This window comes from Columba livia, chromosome 12, assembly GCF_036013475.1.
Source record: "Columba livia isolate bColLiv1 breed racing homer chromosome 12, bColLiv1.pat.W.v2, whole genome shotgun sequence".
Lineage (NCBI taxonomy): Eukaryota > Metazoa > Chordata > Aves > Columbiformes > Columbidae > Columba > Columba livia.
In genome coordinates this window covers 19,275,283-19,302,531 of record NC_088613.1, presented here as the reverse complement: position 1 = coordinate 19,302,531, position 27,249 = coordinate 19,275,283, and the positions used below count along the sequence as shown (strand labels likewise).

Genomic DNA, 27,249 nt, shown 5'->3' with positions numbered 1-27,249 from the left:
CGGCGGGCGGCGCCGCGCAGGCTGCCGGCGGCGGGAGGGGACGGACGGACGGGCTGACGGCTCCTCGCCGCACCGGCTATAGAAAGTTTCCCTGCGGGCTCCCGCTCGCATCCAGGCCAGGGACCTTCTTAGAAAATTCAGAGTTTTTATTTTGTTTATTTATTTTTTTTTAATTATTGCCACTCTTTTCGGGCAGCGCCCGGGCGCGGCGAGCACCGGCCGGCGCCGGGCGGGCCCCGACGGGACGGGGCTGCGGGGGATGCGCGGCGGCGGCGGAGCAGCGCGGCCCGAGCCGGGCCCCGGCGGGCGCCCCCCGCGCCCCGCTGCCCGCGGGCGGCCCCCGGCCCCCGGGGCTGCCCTCGCCCGGCCCGGGCCGGCTCTCGCCGCCGCGCTCTGAGCGCTCGGCCGGGGGGTCCCGGGCCGGTCCCGGGGCCGGCGGGGAGCGCTCCCCGGGCAGAGCCGGGCACGGCGGCGGGAGGCAGGTCCCGGGGGCGGCCCGCCGGACGGGGCCGTGCATGGCACGGGCACCCCCTTTTTCAACTTTTATTTTTTTTTTTTAACTTTTCTCGGAGGAGCTCGCACCATTAGTCGCTTTTATTTTCTAATTATTATTTTTATTTTTTAACATTTCAACTTGAAGACGCTTGCGGAGAGTTGCAGTTACTTGCCGGGACAGCGTTAGCGCCGGGGCCATGCGGTGAGGTAAGAGCGGGACCGGCGCTGGGACCCTCGGAGCCGCGACTCCCAGGGGAGAGGGGTCGCACCAGTTTGCTTTGTGTTCTGACCTGATAAATAACGTGTCACCCCCCGTCTGCAGGACAGACCCCCGGCTGCCCCCCATTACGAACGCAAAGCTGCAAAATTCCGATTAGCTTTGAAAAAAGCGTAATGCAAAATGGAAATTTTGTTGGTTGTGTTTTGTTTGAGTTGAGGAAGTACCAGCGTGAAGTCGAGCTGGGCAGTTACTACTGTGGGCCCGATTCTGATTGCAGCCTGGTTTTATTTTCCACTCTGTGTGGCAGATTTCGGTAGCTTATGCCTGGTTTATTGCTCGCATGTACTGCTTAAGAACTGGGTCATTACTCACCCAGGCTGATGCAAAGAATGTTTGAGTCCAGGAGAGTATTTCTGTTGGCTTTAATGAGTGTTTTTTGGCTGGGAGGGTTCAGTCCTTACTGGTTTTAGGATTCCCAGGGAAGCTGATGGGGCAACCTCAGTGAGAAAGTCTTAGTCATGTGTTTACAGAGCCTGGCTGGAGGGTTCCTGTTAGCTGCTGTGTTCACATTTCCACCTCTGTGGTTTTGTTTCACACCTTAACGTTTATTAGACGAGCTATTTAAAAATACAGGGATATATAGATGATATAACCTCTGTGCCCCTCCCTTCTGTTTTATTATAAGACGAGGCACAGCAGTTTCCCCCCAGTGACAGCAGCTCACCCCAAAGCCAGCACCAGCTCCATTTTTAAAGCGGGCTGGGCTGTGGTGCAGAAGTCATTGCACCGGGCTCAGCGGCTGTGTTGGTTACAGGTCATTAAAACCTCAGTCTGTGATGCAGTGAGCTGGATCTAAACGTACTGTAACTGTTTAAATAAAATATTTATGGAATGCTGCTCACTCCCTTCGTGGTATCTTCACTGATTGGCTTTGGGGAAAAGAAAAGTGCCAAACTTATGTCTGTTAAAGTACTGAGGGTGCCCGGGGACGGCTGGTGTGAGTGACATGTGGACCCTGATCCAACAAATGACCAGACAGGGAATTTCTGCTGTGCCATCTCATTTCCCTGCTGCGGGATGAATGCTTTTGGCACCCTTGTGCGTTGCTGCCATTAATTAATTTGATTTCTACATGTTCTTGTAAGGAGAACCAACTGAGTGGTTGTGTTGGAGCGGGAGAGGTGTATGTTGTGTCTGTGTTACCCAGAGAGGTTATGTGGTGAGAGCTGCTAAGTGCAAAACCCCGTGTTGTCCTGTGTCACCGGTGGCCTGGGTGCCACTGCGGTGGGGACGCGGGGCAGACGGGAGCTGTGTGGCCTCAGGATGGGCTCTATCATTCCGAGGGGTCACAGTGAGCTCCCTGCTCTCCTCCTGCAAGAGAGATTCTGTCCCAGAGCCCAGGAGCTCGGTTGGCTTGCAAACTGGAGCTGCAGGTGGTGACCATTGCTTGTGCATGTAGGACGTGAGCACTTTTGCATGAGAAGCTGATGGTCCAGGAGGAAAAACTGTGCATCGTGTGTATGTCTGCAAACAAGGGGAGAAAACGCTCCCTTTGGGTGAGCCTCCCGATGAGTTAAGCTGGGAGCACTGGGGAAAAGTCTGCCTTGAGTCTGGAAACTACAGGTCCTGATCCTCAGTACTAAAAATCATGGTTGCAATAGGCTGATTTTGCTCCATTTTTGGATTGTCCCATACCTGTTGCAAATGGTAACTTCTTTCCATCTTGGTTCCTCAAGCACCGGAGTCTCCTGTGCTCTCCCACCACTGTTAGCGCTCATTTTCCTGAGCACTAATTGCTCTCAGCTGTCCTGTTTGGTGTGTGGTATTGTTTTTTCTTTTATTCTTTTCAGTTTACAGGCTCCTATGAAACTTCCAGGTGAAGCATGAGAATGGGTTTGCCTTTGGCCCTATCTCAGACCTCTCAGAAATAGTCTTGGGAATCCTGAGGATCTGAGGCCGGGAGCTGAAAACCACTGAGCTAATTACTGCAACCCAGTTATGCTTGGAGCAATTGTTTCTGTCCGTATTTACCTGGCTGCTTGTTTGTGTCTTGTGATCTCAAAGACTTCCCTGATTTTTGCAATGATATTAGCTGATTCAATAAAATTACTCTGCCTCGCTTGAAAAACAGTGAAAACAACAGTGAAAAAAACCCCTGCCACAAATAACATGGGGTGAAAAAGAGGAAAAATAGGAGCAAGCAAAATGCAGGAGGAGCCAGGGACCGAACACGTGTCTTGCCCACTGGCCTCTTGCCAACTGTGTTTCAGGGCATAAGTGTCACCAACTTTGATTTTTGTAGGGCTTTTTTTTATTGTAGGTTTGTTGTATTTGGCCTTGTTATGTCAAGCACGCAATAGCTGTCCGTGGAGAAAGAGATTATTCTTGTGTTTGGTGCTGACATTAGGATGCAGCGTTAATTTTCTGTTAAATGACAGATCTATTGGAATTCTCTTCATCTGCATGATAAGACCTGAAAACTTGAGTTATAGTTTGCCAGAAGGGGGCATTTTGCAAACATTGCAAAGGATTTCAGTAGCTCGGGAGATGGGCAGAGTGAGCTTGGCTTGATCTGAAGCAGGCAGCAATGCATGCCTGGAAACCACAGCTTCTTGGGGAAGAGTTCCCTGATGCCTCAATGGAATAACAAAATTATTGGGTACCTACATGCTGCAGAATTAATTTTGGTGTGTTGCATGTGGAGGGCTGAGTGCAGGGAAACCAGCTACCTGTCTCGCTGCAGCTGACAGCGTTGTTAAAATAATGAACCAGGGAGTTCTTGCTTGTGGTTTCTCCACTTTCCCTCTCTGCAAAGAGGGCATCGCTCCGTCTGGAGCCCACAGCTCCACGTCTCCCTTCGTTGGAACGCATTGCCGAGCTGCCCATTGCTCATCCTGGCCCAAGCCAGACAAACAGGGCCAGTAAAGCCAGTCCTTCGCTGTGCAAATGCCAAGGAGCTTCGCTGGTGCTCTAAGGCTTGTTTTGTTTTTGCATGGGGTGTGTGTTGGATTTGGGGTCCCAGCCAGCACGTGCTCTCCAGTTGCACCGTCTCCATCCTTACCTCTTCTGTCCCTATCCCAAACCCAGAGGGTCCTCCTTAATCTTGGGATCAAGGCTTTGCTTTCTTTGCCTTTAAACATTGGTCTGCTATTTATAGGAGGTTGGCGGGGGGCAGCCCTCCCCTTTGGGGTGCTCAGGGGTGTGACACCTCTCGCCCCTTCTTCATAGCTGGAGACAACAAGACAGAGACAACTTAGGTGAGCTGATGGAAGAAATGGGGTGAAAACCTCTTGCTTCTGCTTTACTGGTCTCCCGTTCAGCAAGCCAAATGCTGGGTGTAGAGTTTTTCTCTTGAAAACTGCTCTTTTTGTTGCGTACCAGCATACCTCTGTAGCAAAGGCCCCAAGCACTGGGTCTCTCAACAACCTGTACAGATGTGCTTTGCAACATTTTGTGCTGGATATGTGCTAAATCCAGCAGTAAGGGACCAAATTTGGCCAGTTGTGAGATCTCCTGAAGCATCTTGAATTGTTTGGGATCGCTGCTAAGCCAGGCTTAGGTGCCATCACCTGTTTTCTGACCTTTTTCCTCTTGAAATAGATGTGGAGCTTTCTCCATGTCCACAGTGAGGGTCTTCCTGGGCTGGTGGGGCAGGGACTGCTGGATGTAAAAGGTGTTGGTATTTTCCATATTTTACTCTGGATGCTTTTAGGCAAGTAAGCAACTTTAGGGCCCAAAAAAGTAATAGAAATGGTTTCTGCACCTCTTCGAAAAATATTGTAGAAAAACCAATGTCACCAGCGTTTGTTGACGAGTGTCACAAGTAGAGCCAGAGAGATGGCAATGATGAGATGTTGGAAAGATGTTGGGTGTGTGAGGGTGGTCCTTCCCCCCGTGTTGCATCCTGAACCTTGGATCTCCTGCTGCTGAGAAGGGTTGGAGGTCCCTGGAGCAGGGAGGAGATGGGAGCAGGGCCCAGGTGCATGATGTTTGCAGCTTGAGGCCGGTGGCTCTTGCCTTGTGCTGTCAGGTAGAAAGGCAAAAAGCTCTTGAGCTTGAAGCAGAGTGCTGGTTTCATCTGTGTTGAGCATGCTGGTTCAGTCCTTTCCCATTTCACTAATAATTCTCCCCATCTCTCCTCAAATCCTTGAGCCCAGCAGAGCTGTGGAATACCCAGTTCCTGCTTTGCTGTAACAGTTCTTCATTTGCTGTCCTTTGTGTTTGGGATTGTGATCCATTTTGACCCCTCATTCTTGGTAGTATCTCCAGCAGGTTAGGACTGGAGCATTGTGAATACAATTGCTGCCTCACTGTCTGATGCAGTGCTAGCGGTTGCTCTTTTCTTGCTGGGACCTGTGCCATTTGTGGACCAGTGTCCTTGCTGTGAGAGATGCAGCAGACCAGCCCCGCTTCTGAGCTTCCCGCACCGCAATGATGTTCATGTTCAGCCCAGCTGAGCTGAGACTGAAGCCTTGCAAACTGTAGCCCACTCCAACGTGATGTTTTCACAAAGGCTGTGCAGGGTAGGAAATATCCGTGAGAGAGAGCTGCATCCAGATGTTGCAAAAGGCTCGGTGCGATAATTAATTATCCACAGCCATTCCCAGGCTGTACAGCTTCTGTTTCGAGCCGCTGGTGCGGTTTTGCCTGCTTCCCGGCCTGGACTTGCTTGCGGTGCTTTGCTTGTTGGAAAAACAGTGTCCCCAAGAGCCTTGAGGAGCTGCCCCGGTGCACTGCAAAGCGGCTTTTCTCCTGGTGCTGCTTTCCCATGGTATTTTCTCCCGGGAGCTGGCTTGTGCTGCCGCACAGGAAATTCTGGTTGCACCATTATTGCGGAGCCTATTGTTTGGGGCAAGAGCAGGATTCGGTCTTGCTCACATCCTAAAACGTCTCGCTGTGTTAAAAGGATGTTGCAGGGTAGCCAGGGCTGCCGGCGGAGCAGCAAAGCTCGAAGCTGGTTTTGCACAGGGTTCACACTTAGCCCAGATCCCTGTGTTTGTGCTCAGGCTTGCTGCTCGGGTTTTTCACAGGAATCCTTAGAGTTAAGGGAAACATGGAGTGAAATTGGAGTCAGGACATGGTCACTCGTTAGAGTTTGCAGCTTCTTGCTGCCTAGCCTGCTCCTGCTTGTGGGTGATGTGTGGCAGATGCAAGTGATGCAAAATCAGCTGGTGTGGGGGATATAGAGTTCTGTCAAAACCCTGCCTTTGAGATGCCAAAAAATGTGGCCTGGATCGCACAGGCGTAAATAGGCTTGTACAGCACGGGGCAGGTTCTGTTTTCATCTGCTGCAGTCTTGTGGTGTGACCGAGGATGCCTGTTAACCTGTCTGTGCCTCAGTTTCTTATCTGAGCACTGGAGCGAACGCTGCGCTGCCTGTGTTTGCTTTCACTTCATTTTTTTTTCCCCTTAACTAATCTTTGTGGCTTAGATGGTTGGCAGCGATAGCCCGTATTTCCCAGGCTGCGCTATCCAAGTTGCAAAACACCGTTCCTCACCCGTGCGAACCGCAGCTCCTCTCACACAGGGCTGTGTGTAATGTTTTGGCTACAACTTGGCCAAAGCTTTGCGGGCCGAATTGTGCTCCCCTTGCTGCAGGGATGGTTGCCCACCTGTTGAGTTGCCTTGCCCAAGCGTTCGACTCCCCCTTGCTGAGGTTTTCGTTTGCTTTTGGCAACCATCCCAAAAGAGGGGAAAACACCAAACTGAGGCAGGTGTAAAGAGCGAAGCCACATGCGTGACATTCCTCCGCTGCCACACGCCGGGGCTGAATTAAGCATGCAAGTTCCCAGGGGTTTTGCAAACTCTGCATCTCAAGAGCTGAGCTTTTGCTGCCCCAAAAAAGCCCCCAAGAGCCTGCGCAGCAACCTGTCCTATGCTGGGTGGGAATTTGCTGCTGGAGGGTTTGTCTTGGTCTGGATGCTGCACTTGAGGGTGAGGAGGGGAGGAGCAGAGCCCCTTGGATGCAGCACCAGCTGGTGAGGGTGTTGTCGTGTTATCCCTGGCTGACAAGGCAGCATGAAATTCACGCCAGCTCCTCTGCTGCTGCAGCAAACTGCTGGTGTCTTCACTTTGGTATACACTGCCTTCAGTTTGGGGGCACTGCTGCATTTGTGGCAACAGGGTGGCTGATGCTGCTGTGTGCTGGCACAAGAAAGCGAACCAAAAGGCTTCTCTGACACTGCAGTGATGAGCGGAGCAAAGCATGTGCCTGGCAGAGTGACAGGGAGCCTGGCAGCAGCATTCCCGTGTCCCTTATCTTAACAAGCCACACGGGGAGCGGTTGTAGCTCATTTGCTCTTGCTGCTCGTCACACGCTGGGCTGGTGCAGGGCAGCAGCTGATGCTGTACCACTGAAACTGAGTTCACATTGTCTGCCAGGGGCCTCCCGTACACTCAGAGACTTGTTTGAGAGAACCATTAATCAGTTTAAAACTGCCCCGTTTCATTCGCGGGTATAAAAAGTGCCTATTGTGTGCAAAAACAATGCCACTGATGCGAGCGTCTGCCCTCAGCGCTGGAATTGTTTAGCTGGAGTGGTATGAAGTCATCCGTCTAGCCCGTGCGGTCGCGGAGGCTCCGCGCTCTCGGCTTCGGCCGAGTGGTTGGTGTTGGGCTTCATCACGGCTCCTTTCCCCGCGCTGGTGTGGAGGATGCTGTTGGCTGGAGGGTGGCACCGGGTCCTGCCCGAGCGAGGACGAGGAAGAAGAGAGCATCCGCTGGGTTTCTGAGCAGCTTCCTGGCGAGCAAAGGCACCAGCCCCAGAGCCCGCTACCATCTTCCCACCCTTCCTTCTTGCTGTTCGACAGCGTTCCGGGGTGCAGAGCGCATCCTAAATGTCTGCTCTACTCTCCGATTTCCACACTGTGGACCAGAGCTGACAAAGACACTGGCAGCAGCGAGAGCAGGCGAGCAATGCACACTGTGTCCCTCGGTGATCCTCTCCCGTCATGCTTGGAGTGTCCACTTATAGATAGTGGGGACAGCCAGGAGAAGCAGCAGGGCTCAAGGTGGTGGCCTCTGAGCATTGTCACTGCGCTCCATGGTGTGGGCAATGCTTCCCGCAGCCACCGGGGATGGGGGCTGCGTGTGTTTTCCAGTGTGGTTTTATACAACGGCTGCCAGTGAGTTTACTTTGTATGGTGTAAGTCCTGCCAAAACAATTTCTTCCTGTTATTGCTCCTCCAGTCTTAGTGGAGCGATAAGAGCCTTTTGCAGAGAGCTGGGTTCTCCTGGGGGTTCTCCTGCTCCAAGCCAGGAGCTTTAAGTTCCAGTTCCCAGGGAGACTTTTCCCCAGTCCTTAAGATAAATGTAAAAATTACATTTAGTTAAATGATAAAAGGAACATCTGAGTATAATCTGTGTAGGGTCTCTCCCCACCAAATGGATTGGGTTCATTTTAGGCTGTATTTCCCATGAATTATCTCTTCAGTTACAAAGGAGATGGTTACAGGATGACAAAGACCTTAGTCTTGAAGTCGTGTCCTGTGTTAGGATATATTGAAGTGAAAGCTGAGACAATGTGAGGCTTTGGAGCTCGGAGAGCACCATGAGTCTCGTTGCTTCCCCAGCTCCGACCTGGTGGCTTCAGCTGACATTTCCTGTGGCCACATCGTTTTGTTTCCTGATGCTGAATGGGATCCAGCGGCACCCTGTGCTGCAAGGACAGTGGGAGGTTTTACTTCTCGATACCTTATAATCCCCAGAAAGTAAAGTATCTTCCCTTTCTCACCCAGTTCTGGCAGAAATGGGAAAATGACGTAGAGTTTCGATAGCTGGAAAGCTCTACAGGCTGAGGGAGCAATATGCATGGAAAGCTTTCGGAGTTTCATAGCAAAGAAACACCCTTGCTACAGAAATGCTGCTGTATGTGGGTTTCCACTCCTGCAAAGGAAGATTTTTAAGGCCAAACCTTAAATATTCTAATGGAAATGAAGAGGGATCATAAACTTGCTTCTTCTTGGTTTTTAATTGCTTTTGAGTGGATGAACCTAAAGCAGAGCCACAAAGTTTGCTGGGTCCCACCACGGCCCGTGGCAGGCAGTACAGGATCAGCTGCAGTTGCTTACGATAAAGAAATACTTTCAGATTTTCCAATTGCAAACGCAGTGCCGGAGCTGGGAGGGCTCTCGCCAGCACTTAAGCAATTAGGCTGAATCAAATAGGCTCTGCTCCCGTTCCTAAGAGCGGGCTGCTGAGAGGAAGGAAAAACAGGAACAAATGCGGTTAGTCGCTAGGGTGAGGCGCTGCCCTCCCGAAAGCGGGCGGCAGGGCAGTCCTGTGGCACTGCGGGTCGGCGCTTCTGTGGAGGGCACGGTTTGGGTGCATGTGAGCAAAACGACGGCGCTGCACACCGCCCCGCGCTTGGGGCTTGTGTAAGGAGCGCTCAGCAGCAGAACAGCTTTGTTGTGCGATTACAGTGTGTGACGATGTTAGCGGTGTCCTGCTCTGTGTCGCTCGCTGGCCCAGCTGCACCTTTTGCCGTGAGCGATGCTGGGATCCCGCTGAGCACCTCACGCTGCCGGCAGCACGTCGGGGAGGAGGCGAGAGGAAAGGAACCACAAAAGCCTGATGTAAATGAGCAAACATCTGAGCTTGCAGGTTGATTTGCAAGTAGGAAGAGAGCTGAATTCTCTAGGTGACTCAGCAGGACCTTCTGCCCCGGTCCAATGCTGTGAACTGCGTAAAGTAAGTTGGCGCTTGCAGACGGGGATCCTGCAGAAGGGATCTGCTGGAGCAGTGGCCAGTTCTTTGCTTCTGACTCTTCAGTGGTTGATGTTTTCTCTCTCTGGGATACTACAGCAGTGCCTGTGATAACCCCCAAGGGCAGGCATCGCCTTTCTGGCCTCTCTGGTCTGTAATTAGTCCCCACAATCTCTTGCCATAATAAGTTAAAGCCAAGCGTTTTAATAAACTTTTATGAAGCTAATGAGTTGCATTAGGTAAAAATATTTGTATAAAAGGGAAGTAAATAAATACATTTCAAGCCATAAACCAACCCGTGTTTGACACAGCTGGAAGCAATTTTCTCCAAGGCACAGGTTATTCCATAATTGCTCATTAATTAAGTTTTTGCCTCCTTTCTCTGAAGCATTTGCCCTTGTCCAGAGCATAGGAGGAAGCAGTGGGTTATATGGAAGCCTTGCATGATCCAGGCTGGCATGTTTGTACTTAGCGCTCCTCTGATTGTAATCAGTGGGTTTTGTACCCACAAAAGGCAATGCCATGTAAACTGTCTATAATAAGTACAGGGAATCTACTCCTATGGTTTCAGGTTTGAACTTTGAGTGATAATTACTCTATAATCTTTCCAGGCACCTTGTTTTGATTACTGGAAAGTTTCATCTTTCTTTACAGCCATAGCAGGGACATGTTTAATAAGACAGAGTTGAGAAAACAAGTTGTTTTTGGTGAAGTGCTTTGCGGTGGGGTGCTACAGGACAATTCCGTGGATCTGTGCAGTGCCAGGGGACATGGACCCTACTGCAGTGTCGAGAAAAGCAAAAGCATTGCCCATATTCCTTCAAACACACTCATGAAAGGGGGTGCCACTTTTCTTGGGAGCAGAAAGGAACCACAGATTTAGGTATAAAGTCGTCTTTGGAGACCAGGTCTGCCTGAACGATGGTGTTGGAAAACCCCCTTTGTGCTGCATTTCCCTGGTTCTTTATACACCCTCTGCTGCATGAGGGTAAATACATCACAAGAAGGAGTATTGAGATCCTTAATTCGAGTTTAGTTTAGGCAGCTAAATGCGTGGTTGAGCATGTAAGTGGAAGATGTGGTTTTTGTGCTGAAGGTGCAGCTGGGCCGTGGCTGTGCCGGAGCTGGGCTTGGGGTGTCTGTGGGCATCTCCTGAGCGTGCAGGAGGGTTTCGAGAGAAGTAGCAAGCTGGGTAGGACAAGGTCTTCTGCAAAGAGTGTGGTGAAGTACTCTTCTGCTGTTTCTGCTGGTGGTAACAAGCTGGAGTTTAGCCTCGTGCAACTTAAGTTGCGATTTCCAGCCGTGAGGGTATGGGGAGATCATGTTTTGAGCCCAGTAAATTACAGCCAGATTTGGCTGGGAGGCAATTGAGCTGCATTGCTGCGGCAATGGGTCAAAAATTCATATTCAGCATATAACCCAGCTCCCAAATTAGATGCTTAATTGATTTATCTTTTCCTTTGTGCCTTCTCACTGCTGCACCTATGCAGCTGGGGGAGTCAGAGTCCGCCTTCCCAGAGGTGGGACGAGGAGGTGCCACTGGGGAGGAAGGCTCAGTGCACTCTTCTTCTGGGGTTGAAAACAAACCGACCGTGGGTGTCTGCCTTTGACGTGAGGATCAAAAAGATTGGGTTTAATTGGATACATGGGCGCTTCCCTCGCTGCCTCATTCCTGACTTCCCTGGATGTATTTTCATCACCCACACGGGGCCATGGGGCAGAGCAGTCGCTGCCTGACGTGTATTTCTGCATCCACACCCTCAGCCGATGCTGTCAGGACCGAAGCATCTTCCTGCCCATGTGTTGGGAGTAGCTCTTCACAAGCCTGCCCAATTGCTGCATCTTTTGGGGAGATCATATTTGGCACGTTGGCTGTGTCGGGTTTCTTGATTTTCTTGCTGTGAGTAGTTGTGAAATAGTGGCTGTTCCGCCAGTGCCAGCGATGGCTTCCCTGCCATCTGCGGGGCTGTTGCGCTCATTTGCACGCTGCTGTGGGAAGGGGGGAGCACGTGTTTGAAGACACACAAGAAAAAGTCCAGGAGTGATTAAAGTCAGCGGACGATCCCTCTGGCTTCTGTGGGAATTGAGTTTTACTCGGGTTTTCTGCTGGACAACTCCATATTCTTGAACACTTTTTCTTAAGCAGTTCTTTTGTCTCTGCTGAAGGAGGAAGGGGTCACTTTTTCCGTGCTGCTGATGTGAACGGTGAATCATAACTTTTGTGGGAAGGTGCTGTTACTGGGACCAGTAACCTGTCAAAATATTTACCATCTTCATCCTGACATCCTCAGGCGTTTTGCAGCCTGTGTGCCAAACCCTTGGGTATGACCACAATTCAGAGTGCTCTTTTAATGCTTCTTAAGTTGAATGGACAGGAAGGATTGGCTCCTTAAAGAATTTTTACTTCAAGGGAGTGATATAACCTATATATGGGAGAGCCTGTTCATTTTACTACAGGAAGGAAACGTCTGCATGTAGCAAAAATCCAGCATGCGGCCTGTAAGCCGAGGTGGTTTTGCCTCGGCGCTGAGCGCTAGTGCCAGCCAAATAAAAGACACAACGCTGGAACAACATCCAGAAAACTCAGCAGATGTTGCAAAGGCTGGCGGTGCCGGTGAGCTGGGGCCAGGCCGCCCTGCCTGTGCGGGCAGGTCGAGTGCCAGCGTGGGAGGCTCTGCAGCTCTTGCACCAGCTCCGCAGGGTTTGGACTGAATCACGGAGAAAACACGAGCTAGTTAGCGCACCTCGACTCGCTGTGGGCTGCTCCTGCGCCTCCAACGGGCTGCGAATCCCTCCAGAAATGTTTTATGGTGTGAATTTGGGGTTGTCATATGCACGGACAGCAGTTGGACTGGGTGATCCTCGTGGGTCGCTTCCAACTCAGGACATTCTGTGAAATGTGTATGCTTTTCTTTTCCTAGGTGTGCTGCTGTATTTGCTGTCTGATGCCAGGCTTGCTTTTTTTGCATGATAGTGTTTGTATATCCATGACATGTAATTTCCTGCAGACACTAGGTGTTGCCTGCATGTGTCCTCAAACTGCTTGTGCTTTTAAAGATGTAACTGCGCTGGGCTCATCCTTGGGGATGGGGAGATGCACCTGCAGAGGAGGTGCGATGGGCACTTTCAGGGTGACTGGCCCTGTCCTTTCCTGCTTATGGTTTTTGTTTAGTCCATTGCTGCCTGTAATAATAATAATAAATCCACTTATTGTTGTAAAGGAGGTATTAGAGAGACTTAACAGAATATAGAAAATGGTGAAATAAAAAGGTGCTTAATACTTAGAACAAAGTCTCCAGCTCCTTGTAGAAATTATTCTGGCTTTGTTCCGTAAATGGCGATAAAGGGGTCCTGTGGCTGTTCTCGCTTAGCTGAGTTTTTAACCCTAAAAAAGGGATAAGTGTATCCTTGGGGACAACACATGGGACACAACAGTGTGGCCACCTGTGTGTGCACAGCCCCATCCCGGTGGCCGCGGTGCGTGGTGGGGGCACAGCCGAAAGATGAAAAAGCTCATCAGTAATGATGCTAATTGAATGCGATGTTCCTTCCCTGTGGTCAGAGCTGACTGCTGCTGCCGTCGCCCAGCGGAGCGTGGCTGAGTCGAGCGGGGCCCTGGTGCGTGAGGAATGCGAGCCGACAGCCCCTTTTTGCAGGGCAAAGCCACGCTGGTGGGACTGTGCAGCGGGCCAGACAGGGGATGTGCTGCTGGGGCCTGCTTAAAAGCTGCTTGTTTGCTTTGCTATCTGTATCGGGTCAGCAGGGCAGGCCTGCATCGACAAACTGAGGTTTTGAAGTCTTGGGTTGTGAGAGGAGCACATGAGGACCAGCTCTGGCTGGGTAACGGCTACAGCAGTGGCGGCATTGCCACCAAAACTGGGATCCAAGCATCACCCACCCACCCGTAGTTCTTGTAAAGCATCCCTTGTGTGCGCCGTTCTGGACCACTGTGTGGTAGTAGCTCTGGGTGCAAATAAGGATTATTTTTGGTTGTTGCTGTTGAGGGGGGAAGGCAAGAGAAGGGTGTCTGTGTGTGACTGTGACTTCTTAGGGTTCTGGGCATGCCTGGGTTTGATAATACACCTGCCCTGTGGTGGAGATGTAAGGTGCAGGCGGGTGTCAGACCCCTCAAAGCTCTGTGCCTCTCTGGGGTGAAAAGCCCCAGACAGAGAGCAGGTCGGGCACCGAGCAGTCATGCCGCTTCTCTAGAAATACAAGGTGATATTTTTCACACATCTAAATGCAATTTTGCGCAAGGCTGCCTGTCTCCCGCAGTTGGATATCCCCAAATGCAGCAGTGGCTGAGTGCACAGCCAGTGTCATCGGCCTCCTTGGAACATCAAACCTCCAACTACCCAGACATTGGGTTGGTTTTAGTCAAAAGTGGTGCAGAAGACTCCTAAAGCAATCATTCGCTTTGACATGGTGATTGGTTTGGCTTGTTTGGTGGAGAAACCTGAAAGAAGTGATGGTGCCTGTCCAAACTGCTATAAAGAAAAAGGGCATGGGGGGAAAATGAAGTGCAGGGGGCATCCCACCCATATAGATGCCTAAAAAGAACAGGTCACTTGGTATCTCTGTAGGGGTGGACATAGGGCTTAGAGGGAGACAGTTAAGTTTGTTTGAGATGCCTTTTGACATCGCCGGGGCCATATAAGTGAGTTGCTGAGTAATATGCTAAAATAATTCTTGGAAATGTTTGAGCAGAACCGGTTGCCGCATGTGCTCCCAGTGCTTGCATGTGAATTTGGGGCTGTGGTTGGCACTCGGCTCTTTGTTTCTGACCCCGAGCTGAATGCGCTGAACGTACATTAACACAGATTGCAAGGTCTGCAACTACGGCAACGAACGTGACCCTCCACACTTCATTTCGATATTGGCTGCCTTGTAAGATGGCACTTATTTTTTCTAGTAGTAATTGCATGTCAAAGAGGAAATATAAATAAACTCCCCAAACAAAAGAAGCAAGGAAAAAATAATTCTTTCAAACATTTGAGCAGGAACAATAGGGTAGGATATGCGCTCTCTGGGGAGAGCTAATGGCTGAAACCGATAGGAGCACAGTGCTTGCCTTGCTCTGCTTTGTAACGAGCGCAAACCTTTGCTCAACTGAAGACTATTTATAGCAAATGTTATGGCAGAAGCATGTGTGACCTGTAGGCTCCCAGCTAGGGGAAGAGCTTTCCTGTGCTGTCTCTGGGATACAATAGACAATTATTTAGGCACTATCTTTGTCTCAAGATATAAACAATTAAGTGCTGGCCACTGATCTGTCCTCATGTTCAGACTGCAGGCAGCCGTGCTCTTTTACTTCAGGATTTTTGGAGAAGGAAAGGATTTTTAAGGGGATCATTGCAGAGAAATGCCCTAGCTGTCAAGTTCCTGAGGCATCTCTACTAAATTGACTAATTGGGAATGCAAAGTAGTGTCACAAGCATCACAGTCGTTGCTCCCAGCATCCTCACCAAGGATGGCAGCCAGAGGCGTGATGTTATTCAGCTGACGTTAATGGGGTGTGTATGGGTGTAGACCCCTGAACCTGCCTGGACTGTTGCGTTTTAGCTCATCCCTGTGGGATTAGAATACCTACGTCTGCCACTAGGTAGTAATTAAATGTTCTTATACATCATTAACTACTTTCAACTGTCTACTGAACAGCTTTATCTACAGGTAACGGCAGATATTTCTGTATTATAATGGTGATGGTTGGTGCCAAATACCAGGGAAACAGCTATCGTGCATCAAAACATAACCTTGTTCTGGAAGATGAGTACGTTTTCAAGCTCCCTCATTTTTGGGGGTCCCTGTGCATCCTGGATGTCAATAGCAAAAGTATCCTTTTGGATCTGTTTGACAGTCACCTTGGTTTTATTTTCTATGTAACAAAAGAATTTAGAATTGCAAAAAAGGGCTTATGAAAATACGAAGCAGTGTGCAAGGGATAATGCTGCCACAAAGAACGCTGGTTAAATGGCAAAGGGTGTATTCTCATCTGCGATTCACAGCTCACCTGTGTGAGCCTGGAGAAACGTTTAGCAACAGGTACAATGGCAAAGCCTTCTGGGCTCTGTGCAGAGCCTTGCTCTGAAATTCAGCTTCAGTAGGGCCTGATCTGTTACATCTTTATCTTTTGATTCCAGTTAACAGGGGCTTTTATACCTCTGTGTTTTCTGGTGTAGTTTCTCCTGCCCGGCTTTGCAGGAGGAGTTAGATGATGGCTCTCTCCACTTTTCTGTGCAGGCACTGCACGTATAAAGCTGTTGCTGGCTTGGCGGGAGGTTTTAGGGCTCAGCATGGTGCAGAGCCAGGTGCTGGTACCCTGCTGAGCTGCCTGGCACCTCTCTGCACCCTCATACTTTTCCATCAGGCCCACCAAGCCTGGAGCTACTCAGGTTTGCAGTGAGCTGGCCCCTCCCCGGCAGGACCAGGACAGGTCCAGTTTATCTGAGAGATTCAGTTGAGCCACTCTGTCCGTCCCTTGGCCGCAAGCAAAATGTCTCCTGCTCTAATTTCATTGTGTTTAGTTAGCCATTGCACAAACTCTAAAGCTCCCCGAAATGGGAAGGAAGTAATGTTTAAATTATACATGAGTGAACTGATTTACTCAAAGTTTTGAGTTCCGTCCTTATGAATACAGGGATGGAGCTGTCTGTGCATCCATCCGTCTGCCTGGTGAGTGTTGAATTAACAGAAACACAAATGCAGATCCAGTGCTGTAAAAGCTTTGGCTTAAACCAGTGAAAACCATGCGGGGCAGATGCACGCTGCCCTAGGGAAGGCGGCGTGTTTGCCTGGTGTTCACTTGTCTGGTGGGTCGTCCTTGGTGATGGAGCGAGACCATTGCTGCAGATTCCTTTCTGCCACCGAAAACTCTGTGTGTCAGTAAAGTCTGTCCGCTGCCGACTGGAAAGGGATTCAAAGCGCTCTCCTGTCTGCCTCCTAATGAGGGGGTTTAACTTCCTGTGCAACGTATTTTGCAGAGCACGTAAAAATGCTGGTTAGATTCTATGGTTGCTTCCTATGGGCAGTTGCTCAGCACTCCTCGGGGAGCCCAGCGCCGGAAAACCGTAACTGCGCTTGCTAATGGCCTGGAGATCCCTTTTGCAGATGTTTCACCCGAGTCTCCATGCTCCTTCCACCTCTATTTAAAAAAAATCAACGTGCAAGCTGCGGTACTGCCGTGCGTGGCCAAAGCCCAGCAGAAAACGGTCCTCATCCTGTAAAGAAGAGATGCTGAATTTTCATGGGGGCTGCAGCAATTTGTGGTGTGGGTGGCTGTGAGCTGGGAATCTACTAGAGGGTAGAGGCTTGGGATCTGCCTGCATCTTCTGGGAGTGCGCTGTGAAACGTGAATGTGGCTTTGGGGTTCGTCCTTTGGAGCGGCACCGGGAGAGGATGAAATGTCTGCAGAGGCATAGACAGAAAGGGGGGGAAGTCACAATTCTCTCCCTATTTATTTGACCTAAATACACTGAAGTAACTGTACCCTCATGAAAGAGATAATTTCCTGATGCTGGAGAGTTTAACATCTGTTTCCTCCCATTTTTTTGGTGGTAGAACATGGTAACGGAAGAACTGGCGGGGTTTTCTTTCCTCTTTTTCTTTTGTATAGCAAGAGGCGCTGCATGCTTGGGCTAAATACGCTCTCCAAAGGCAGACAGGTTTCTCTCAAGGGTTATATGATCATTTGTTCTCTATTTTCTCTCCTTCCTGCCTCCCCCTGCCCCTCCTGGAGAGGAGCGGATACACCGAAGCCCAGGCAGGACTTCCTTAGCTCAGCCATGCCTTCTGGCAGGCTGCGCCGCGTGCCCTCGCCCCGTCACCCCCCTTCCCCGAAAAACAATGGCCAAAGGCTCCTTCTTGTTTGTTGTTTTGTATCCCACAGAGGAAGAGCCGAGTGGAAGATCGTGTCCCCGGGGGCCCTCGGTGCATTCCAGCTCCGGCTGCTGCCTTGCAAGGCTGCTGGCGCCTTTGCTGTACCGGCCCCAGGCCTTTAGCACAAATCCGTGGAACCGTGCAATGCTGGAGGCAGCCAACAGATTTCAAAGCAAATTTAGTGCTGCTGATGGGTGAGGAGGGGATGGAGAGCCTGGGAGGAGTGTCCTGAGTCATTGCTCTGCAGCAGGAGCAGATCCCGTCCTTGGACCATCAAGCACAGCACAGGTAGTTGCTGTGCCAAGAGGAGCTGGGCTTTTATATCAACTATTTCTGACATGGCTTGAACCCCCTTTTGTACTGTTGGTATCTCCTTTGCAGTTGGGGTGTAGTGAGCCCCAGAGCCTCTGTACCCCAGCTCCAAAACCCCGGAGGTCAACCTGGGGTCTCTGCAGGTGCTTTCTGCTCTGCGGTGGAGGGCACGTTTCTCTCATGGAATCCTGTTCAGGCTGGCCCTGGGGCTACTGCACCACCAGTGTCCTCTTTGATCTCTTCAAAGGCTTGTAGCTCCTCGAGGCCCCAGTCGAAGTAGTTCTCCTTTCGGGTCACTTGATAGAGGGGATTTACAAGTTGACTGTAGCCTGGAATTTGCGTTCTCCAGAATCCCATAGCGCCTGGGGATGCCTGGCTTTCCTTTGGTTGGCTGATGGGGCCACAGATATTGTCTCATTGAGTGCGTCTGTTGGGATGTACACCCTGCCACCCAGAGACCGATTGCCGTGGAGCGTGTACCCAGTAGTTTAACCTTATGAACAATACTCAAAATTGGGCTCATAACATGTACCGATATGAACAGTCTGATTGCACAAGAATATGCAAGGAGCTGAGAGGCTATAAACACCTGTCCTGGAAGAGAGGAAGGGGTAGGTACCATTCTTTCCTCTCACTACAAAATATGTCTCAGGAGAAAAGGGACTAATTGCTGATTTTCTCTATGAGATGGTTCTCAGAATACTGGGACAGCAGCAAGGTAGGACCCAAATACTAGATGAGGTTGAAGGCCCGTGCTTTTATCCTAGCGCTCCCAGGCCAAGCAAAGCAAAGTGATAGACAACACAGCAAATAGGAAAAGTTGAAAACAGTCATTAACAATCCTTGGAGTTTATTGTACAGCAAAAAAGGGATCAAGTATTGGAACATGTGAGGAAATGCCTATGGCAGCTCCCGAGTAAATATGTCAGTGTTGTGATCTACAGCAGCTAATCAATAAACAGGTGTTTTAATGTTCTCATGGCTGAAAGAGCCCTTCCAGAATATTCAAGCCTGAAAGCCCATTGCAGGCCCTCTTTTCTGACAGAGGTCTCAACTGTCCAGCATTTTTGATGATTTTTATTCTAGGTAGGGGGCAGCTTTACAGCACTAATTATTTTTAAAAAAACCCACCAGACTTGTGCTAGTTGCCCCAAACCTGCAGTGATCTGATCAGATTTCAGGCATTTTGTGCTGCCAGCCCTGCAAACAGCAGTTTCTTTCCATCATTGGGGTCTCTTGAGAAAGCTCAGCCTGGATCAGACCTTTCCTAATTGATGCTTCCTTGCTTGCTGGGCTTGCTATCCCATTGCCCTTGGTAGGCATGTAGGAACCCTTATTTTGCTATGGTTGTGGGTAATTCCTGAAAATTTGCTAAGGGCCATCACCGAAGAACAAGGTTTCCCAAAAAAAGTATCAGTCCCTGAACAATGACTTGTGACAGCCCTGACTGCGTTGGCTTCACTCAATGTCCTTTAAGTCTGTGAGAACTGTTAACTTCAGTGGGTGTTACCTGGGCCCCTGGTGTGATTTCTCTTCTTGTATCCCTCTGCTAAATCACACTTAAAAGGAGCTAAATTGCTATTACTCCCACCTGTATCATGCAAGAAAAGCCTTGTTGCCAAGGAAATGTTACGCAATCATGAATGAGATACGAAGTACCTAGTTCTTTCCTAAATATTTGGATAATGCAAAAAAAATGGAAAGAATTCAAAGTGGGGAATCATGGCTGTAGGTATAGATGTTTGTGTGACACACCTGGTGCTGTTTGCGTGGGATTTGGTGGCAACCTGATTTATTTGTCCACCTCTGTGACCTGGAAGAGGAAGGTGACTTTTCAGAACAAAGGACTACTGCTTGCATGATGAGAAGAGCAACAGGGTCTTGTGCAGAGGACAGGGTAGGGACCCATGTAGCTCCCATAAGCTGGAGCAGTTTTCAGTGTTTGATTGATAGCTGTGGTTTTATGAAACCATTTTCCTTTCCAGGTGAGATTTTGTGTGTTTTGTAGACCAAATGCCCCAAGCACAGCCAGCTGGCTGAGCCACCCGCTTTGGGCTTGAGGTGATTCACAGGGTAGTGGAAGAGGTGGAAGGTAATTGCGTTACCTCACATTTTTTGTGGTTCAAGTCCCACACACAGAGATGGTAGTTGCAGCTTAGTTGCTAGGTGGTAATTTCTATGACTTGACATCTGCAACTGTGCCTGCAGCCCAAGGAGGGGAAGAAATCAAAAGGTGGTTGACTAATTGTTATAGTTTTCTGGCTAATAAGTGTTCTCAAAAATGCATTCAGAGCATTTCTTCAAAACCTCCTTCTTCTGCACCTCAAAAAGATGAGTAATGGTTCATCAGATACTCTTGTGGCTGTTCTTCTCCATACTCTAATTTTATTTTGTCGTGATGGACCTTAGTGCCATTGAGCCTGCGTGGTTTGGTTGACAAGGCCAGCTTTTCTCTGCTTGGCTTATTTGAAGCATAGGTTTCGCACAAGCGTGCTGCCTTTGTGTGTTTGCATATCGGTGGACGCTGATTTTTGGCGGCTGCATCGGTTGACGGGGCGTAGCAGATTTTTGGCACCCCATTGGGGAGGACTGGGCGAAGTTGACTGAAATTTGTTGAAATGTGTTCAAATGAAGAGGATTTGCCTCGGTGCAGCTTTGCTCTGGGGGAGGCAACGCCAGTCCTGGCACTGGCTCAGGTGGCAGTGCCGTGACCATGGGCACTAATGGAGTTGAGCCTCTCTGAGTTGGCTCCTGCCAAGGTTATCTGGTTATTTCAGTGTGTGTAGCCCTTGCAGGCTTAATTGGTGCAAATTAGACAAGAACAACATGCTTTTCTCACACCGAATATTTGCTAGCAGCTGGTCAAAAGGCCTTTGGAGTACCATGCCTGTGGCTAGCTATTCCTTTTATCCCTCAAGGAAGGTGGTTTCCAAGATTAGGAGGGTTCAGGTGAGGCTGTGGCGGGAAGGGAGGTGGAGAGGAGCCACCAAGAGCTGGTGCTCATCCGTGCTCGGGTCTGGCTTCGTGGTGGTGCCTCTAATTTATGTCTTGTTTAAAGCCGTTTTTAAAAAGTTAAATACCTATATATATATAATTTTTTTTTTTTTTTTTTAATTTTAAAGCCACATTTCTGTGTCGTGCTGTTTCTTCAGGGAGGGCTATGCAGGATCTGTGTGCTTTCACAGGCTCTCTTTTGCTCGACACATGAGAAACAGCCTTTCTCTCCTCTCTGCTTGCATCCGTCCAAAGGCTTTGCAGACCAGGCTGTTCCCTTTGAATCCTCTTTTCCTCATGCAGGATCTACCCAGCCAAAAACAATAAAACACAAAACTGGAAAGAGAAAACAAAATAATAGGGACCTTTTCTGGTGTTTGTCTTTTGCTGCCAGTTGGCTAAACAACTTGAAACTACAAAAAATGCTCTTTTTTTAATGATTTTTTTTTTTTCACTCTTTCAAATCCTTTCAAATGTGTTACTCTTTAAATTGCAGCAGGCATGTCTGTGAATAACTTGCAGACGCGGAGTGACAGCCCAGGGGATGAGGAGCTGGTCTCTTCCTCAAGCACCAGATGGAGAAACAGTCCTGCTAAACCCTTGTTTTTTTGGGAACAAAAGCTTTTTGTGGTCTGTGTATGGACTCAGGGCCACACATCTCCTGTGTGAATTCGTGCTACAGGGTTCAAGTGTTGGCAGGCGGCACCGAGACCCCAAAACAAGCCTTTGCCTGGGGAAGGAGGTTCTCATGAAAATCTCCATCATGGCCAGTATAAAAGGCTGTGTAAATAGACGGCCAAAGCAGGATGAGGCAGCTTGTATGGAAGGTAATTGCTATACAGTTAGGCTGTGTAGCTGTACGGGTGTATGTGGTGAGGTGTTGAGGAGAGGCCGGGGCTGCCCTGTGCCGGGCGGGGTTGGTTCCGCAGCAGCCGCACCGCAGCCCAGAGCAGGGCCTGTCACTGGAAACGTGGTTAAGAAAGGACAAGAGAGGAGTGAGGGGGGATTAAAAACCAATGAGAAACAGAGCTGTGAACCCTGATGCCAGTGAAGATGGAGGGGAGGAGGTGCTGGAGCAGCGGGATGTTCCCTGACAGGAATCGTGGCCTGTGGAGGCCCCATGCAGGAGCGGGAGAAAAGCGTGAGGAGAAGGGAGCGTCAGAGAGGAGCTGGTATGTCCTGACCGTACCTCTAACAATTCCTCATCCTCCTGTTGCCCCCCAGGGGAGGTAGAGCCATCAGCCCTGGGAAAAGGATGTGAGTGGGAGCGAGGTGGTGTGTTAGTTTTATCTTTGTTTCCCATTTTGGTTGGAAGAGACCCTTAAGGTCACCGAGTCCAACCGTAACCCAACACTGGCACTAAACCATGTCCCAGAGAGCCTCATCTAGATGTCTTTTGAACCCCTCCAGGGACGGTGACTCCAGCACTGCTCTGGGCAGCCTGTTCCAATGCCCCGCAGCCCTATGGGGAAGAAATTGTTCCCCACATCCAACTTCAACCTCCCCTGGCGCAACTTGAGGCCGTTTCCTCTGCTCCTGGCGCTTGTTCCTGGGGAGCAGAGCCCGACCCCCCTGGCTCCAAGCTCCTTTCAGGCAGTTCAGAGATCAGAAGGTCTCCCCTCAGCTCCTGTTCTCCAGCTGAACCCCCAGGTCCCTCAGCCGCTCCCATCACACTTGTGCTCCAGCCCCTCACCAGCCGCATTATCCAAATCAATTTTGATTGGCAACAAATCAAATTCATTTTCCCCGAATTGTGTCTGTTTTGCCTGTGACAGTAATCGGTAAGGGATCTCCATATCTTTATATCATCCCATTAACTTTTTCATCTTTTTCCCCTGTCCTGTTTGGGTAGGGGGAACGACAGCATGGTGGTGTTGGACATCTGGCCACAGTCAACCCACCACAGTAGCAAACATTTATTTTTGCTACCCTAAGTACCGTTGGTGCCAAAAATACTTGGCACAACCCCTGTATCATGACTGTAGCGAAAGCCAGATGACAGTTGTTCGTAAAAAAGCAGGATAGCAGTTGTTTCTGTTAAGGTTTTCAGCCTCACTTGGCTGTGCTCTTGTTCCTTGGTGCCTCTGCCATCCATGGAGGCCTCTTGGTTTATCGCTTGTTGAAGACAGACATAGTGGTAAGGTAGAAAAAGAGGTTTATTTGACTGAATGCAAGGGTGAGCCTTTCCTTGTCCATGAGGTGTCCAGGGCAACAGCCACTGCTCTAATAACCTTTTTTTTAATAGAAATAGTGAGTGTAATTTTTTGTTTAATAAATGTGGGGATTGTTCATAGAGTGGTAAGAGCAAAATGGACGAGAGCGGGAATGAGCTTCATGCCTTTGTGTCAGAGCGCTGCAGGGTGAGCGCCTCTGGAAAACGGAGAGTTTTTCCATTATCAAACCATGTCTGTCCCTGTTCTTGTTCCTGCTCTTGCTTCCTTCTTCCTCCTGAGAGTAGGATTGTAAATTGAGGAAATTTAACCCTCTTTAGTTCCTGGCTTGCAATTCTGCATGTTGCAAAGGCAGACGGCAAACCCAGGACCACCTTATGGAGCTGTAGCAGCGAGACAGGGCAGAGTTGCACCAGTGGAAGGGAAGCTTTAGGATCTATATGAGCAGGAGTGTAAGTGTATTCCCACAAAAGGTTTGGAGTGGTTTTCATTGCTGTTGCATATGGGGAACTTGTAGTTTTAATCCTGTTCACTTAGGGTGGAACTCACTTGAGGGGAACACGTGTGTTTTGTGTAGCATTGAGTGGTGGCCAAACAGCTTTCATTTAGCATTCCAGTTCCAGGGAGGGATTCCCCTCCTGATGCCATAGTTATAGTAGGAAAAACCTGGCTTGGATATTCCGTGAGTTTTCTGATATTGCAGTATTTCAGAATTGCACTGGGTCCAGGAAACGGCTCATCCTGACTTTTCTTTGAATGGCTGCCTGAAGAGACTGAACTGGTGAAGAGGCTGGTGAAGATGACAGTGACATGCACAGGGCCGCTTTGCTGTAATTTCCTCTTTTCCTCTCTGTCATGTACTCTGCCGTATTTAGAGTACTAGCGGTTTGCAAAACGAAGGCGGGATTTATGGTATTCCGCGTATACTTTGTGATAACTTTATTAATGCAGGAAGTTTATTTGCAGTCACTAAATCATGAGTCATTTAAATCAGGTTTAATTGCTTTAAACCTTATGTGGTTTGGGAACAAAATTTCAGCCTCACTGAACTCGATGGCAAAACTACCACCGCTACTGGGATTAGATTTGACCTGTGATGCTTTAACAAATGTGTCTCCTAAAGAACCTTTCTGCTCCTAATTGCATTCTTTTGTTGTTTTTTCCTTAGGTATTGTGAAGAAAATAATGCATCTGTGACCCCTGATGCCAACTTGTGAGCCAGGGCGATGGAAGTCCTAGAGGGCTGCCGGCATACTGGTCCCGTGACAGCTCCAAATGGATACGCCAACAGGATTTTCCAAGCAAACATGGAGGAAGGGAGTACTGATGCACCGGAGGTCTGTGGTGCTGGCCACTGCACCTCCAGCGATGCGATCCCGAATGAACGGGAAGAAGCACCCAGGTATAAAAAGATGACCAAGGGCAACCGGATCTGGAATTTTGTTAGACGAAGGAAAGGACTCACTACGAATAAAGGAAGACCTCAGTCCATGATCCTACTGGGAGTTACCTCTGAGGTCTCAGAATTAAAAAAAACATCCTTCATGGACAGGGTAAGGCTGTCAAAAAAGGGAAGAACCTCCAGGATGCCTAAGAATGCAGATTTGAGAGCATCCAGTGTCCAGGTTGCTTGTGACCCTGAGGAGGACCAGCAGGCCAGCGGGCAAAGGGCTGTCTACAGGGTTAAGAAACCGTGCGACAGTCGTAGGCCCTCGCGCCACTCGTATGCGGGGTACATCGAGGACTTGGATTCTTCTTTTGAAGACATAGAGCTGAATATCAGCATTCCTGAAGTTGATGCCAATGAAAGTAAATGTCTCAGGGATATTAGTGTCAGATTACACAGTGAAGATAATGATAATAACTGCTACAGAATACCAGCCAGAAAGAGCGAGTCTTTGAACTTTGAAAACTTTAAGAGTTCTGCAGTTACAGAAATGGACAGTCCAAAGAGGTGTACTGTCCCACAGGAGAGCAGAAGAGGGAGAAGCTCTGATGTCTGGAGCTATCTGAAAGGAATTTCATTAACTAGCAAAGATAATTCAAAGCTTCCAGATCAAAGGGCTGAAACCAATTTCCAGAACTTACAAAATATAACCCATCGTTCTGCTTCTTATTTTGACTTGGATACGAGGTGTGAGGAGAATCTCAGCCAGCGGAAAAAATCAAACAGCGCCACCAAAGCCACTCACTTTGGGGGTGTTGTGCGGTTCTTCACCAGCATGGCTGAGGCAGCTCGGAGGCTGCGAGGCTCCTCAAGGGCATTTTCACCCGACGAGAAGAGGCCTCAGCGGAGTTTCCGAAGCTGGAGGCAGGATGCTCCCCCCCACAAAGAGGGCTTGGTTATCGAGAATGAGAGTGCAAAGGCCTTCTGCACGGTGGGAGCATGTCTGCAGTCCCCAGATTCAGGCACATGGGACAATGTGAGCTTTGAGAGTTTGGTGGGGAAGGAGCCCATGCAGCATTGCAAAACCACAGAAGTGTCACAAGACGTTGGCTCCTCTGCTCTGGGCAGTGAGAATGGTAGATTTAATGAAACATCACTTTCTCCCTTCAGGCCAGAACCATCAGTCTCCCACCTGCTGGAGCTCGCAGATGACTCTTTCACTGAGCTGAATACTAAAGACACCTCTGAGGATCTGATTGACTTTCCACAGACAACTCTGACTAAACATATTGAGAATTCGGGCAGTACTCCAGAGAAGACACAGGTCATGGGCGAGGATGTGCCACATTCTCAAGGCCTTCCTGTGAATAATACGGATACTGTGGACCTGGGCCATTCTCTAGCTGCAGATGGTGACTTTTCTGCTGTGACTGAGGCTCTGATCCGCCCTCCCCAGACATCGCTGACTGAACCTGATACTGAGGATTTGGCTGGTGCTCCAGTGGTTGCTAAAGACATGGATCCATCTCCAGCCGTGGCTCAGGAGTTTGCACAGACAGACCTGGATATGCAGGACTTGAGAAGTCCTGAGCTGCCTTTGCGAGACTTGTCGAGAGGTGAGCTGGGGATTCAAGACACTGGCAGTACTCTGGAGAAGACACAGGTCATGGGCAGGGACCTGCCGCATTCTCAAGGTCTTCCTGTGGATAATGTGGGTGCTGCAGACCTGGGCTGTTCTCCAGCTGCAGACGGTGACTTTTCTGCCGTGACTGAGGCTCCGATCCACCTTCCACAGACGACCTTGACTAAACTGGACACCGAGGACATGGCTTGTGCTCTGGTCATTGCTAAAGCCATGGATCCATCTTCATCAGTGTCTCAGGAGCTTGCAAAGACAGAACTGGATGTGCAGGACTTGAGACATTCTGAGCTGCCTTTGCAAGACCTCTCTAGAGGTGAGCCAGCGTTTCAGGACTCCAGCAGTACTCTGGAGAAGACACAGGTCATGGGAAGGGACGTTCCATGTTCTCAAGATCTTCCTGTGAATAATGTGGATATTGTGGACGTGGGCTGTTCTCCAGCTACAGATGGTGACTTTTCTGCAGTGTCTGAGGCTCCGATTCACCTTCCCCAGACGACTCTGACTAAAGAGATTCAAGACACTGACAATACCCTGGAGAAGACACAAGTCATGGACAGGGACCTACCAGGCTCTGAAGATCTTACTCTGAATAATCTGGATGCTGCAGACCTGGGCTGTTTTCCAGTTGCTGATGTTGACTTTTCTGTAGTGACTTTTTTAAAATGTGCACCAGCTAAAGGACAAGTTTTGACGCAGACTGATGGCCACATGAAAAAACGTGGAACCACTTCTTTTGTAGAACAAAACTCTGTAGAGATAACGGACACAGAGGAGCAGTTTAACTGTAGTGACGAGTGCCGTCCGTTCCAAGTGCACGTCTCTAGAATTGTCTCCTCTGGACGGCTCAAAAACGGCAAGGTATGAGTACCTTTTACTATAATGTTTTCAATAAGACCGTACTGTTATACCTCTTATGAAGATGGTTTGCATTGAAAAGTGGTTTTATATATCCCTCATTGGCTTTTTCGGTTAAGTAAGCCGTCGTACGAATTGTAGCAGTAGACACGTCTTTTATATCAGTCCCAGTAGAGTCAGTTAACTGGCTTATACCTGAACTGTTAGTGAAAACCCTCCAGAGCTGCTCCACCTACGACGCTTTGGCCATTTATCTATATCAGTGCCTCTAGAAGAGGGCTGTAGCAGAAGTTTAGGTGTTTCTAGGCACTACCTTTAATATTTGTCCTCTCTGCATTTGGTTCATTTGAAGTAGAAACTTGTAGGAAGAGCACTTTTAACGAATGTGGAGTTTGGCGGTGTGACATGGACAAGCAGCATTCAGCGATTGCAATATGGCCCTTGTGTTCTTAAGAAAACTTTAAGAAGTAGTAGGAGTGGTGGTAGTTGATTTTTATTAGGTGATGCTGGTTACAACACAGCACATAGAATACCAGTCGCTGCCCTGGCACACAGTGCAAGAACAGAAAAAGTAGGAAGCCCATATCTTGTAAAG

At 49.3% G+C, this 27,249-nt stretch overlaps 1 protein-coding gene across 5 annotated transcripts in view; it reads left to right on the top strand.

The window, feature by feature from the left end:
- Nucleotides 1–565: 565 nt before the first annotated feature.
- ARHGEF9 (Cdc42 guanine nucleotide exchange factor 9) overlaps nt 566–27,249 on the top strand; it is a 214,450-nt gene continuing 187,766 nt past the window's right edge. For all 5 annotated transcript variants that reach the window (XR_010475738.1, XM_065078034.1, XM_065078032.1 and 2 more), the window contains exons 1-2: nt 566–702; nt 23,939–26,657. Coding sequence is in view for 4 of the 5 variants with exons in the window: in XM_065078034.1 (XP_064934106.1) it covers nt 23,997–26,657 (2,661 nt within the window). In the remaining variant the exon portion in view is untranslated. The remainder of the gene's footprint in view (nt 703–23,938; nt 26,658–27,249) is intronic.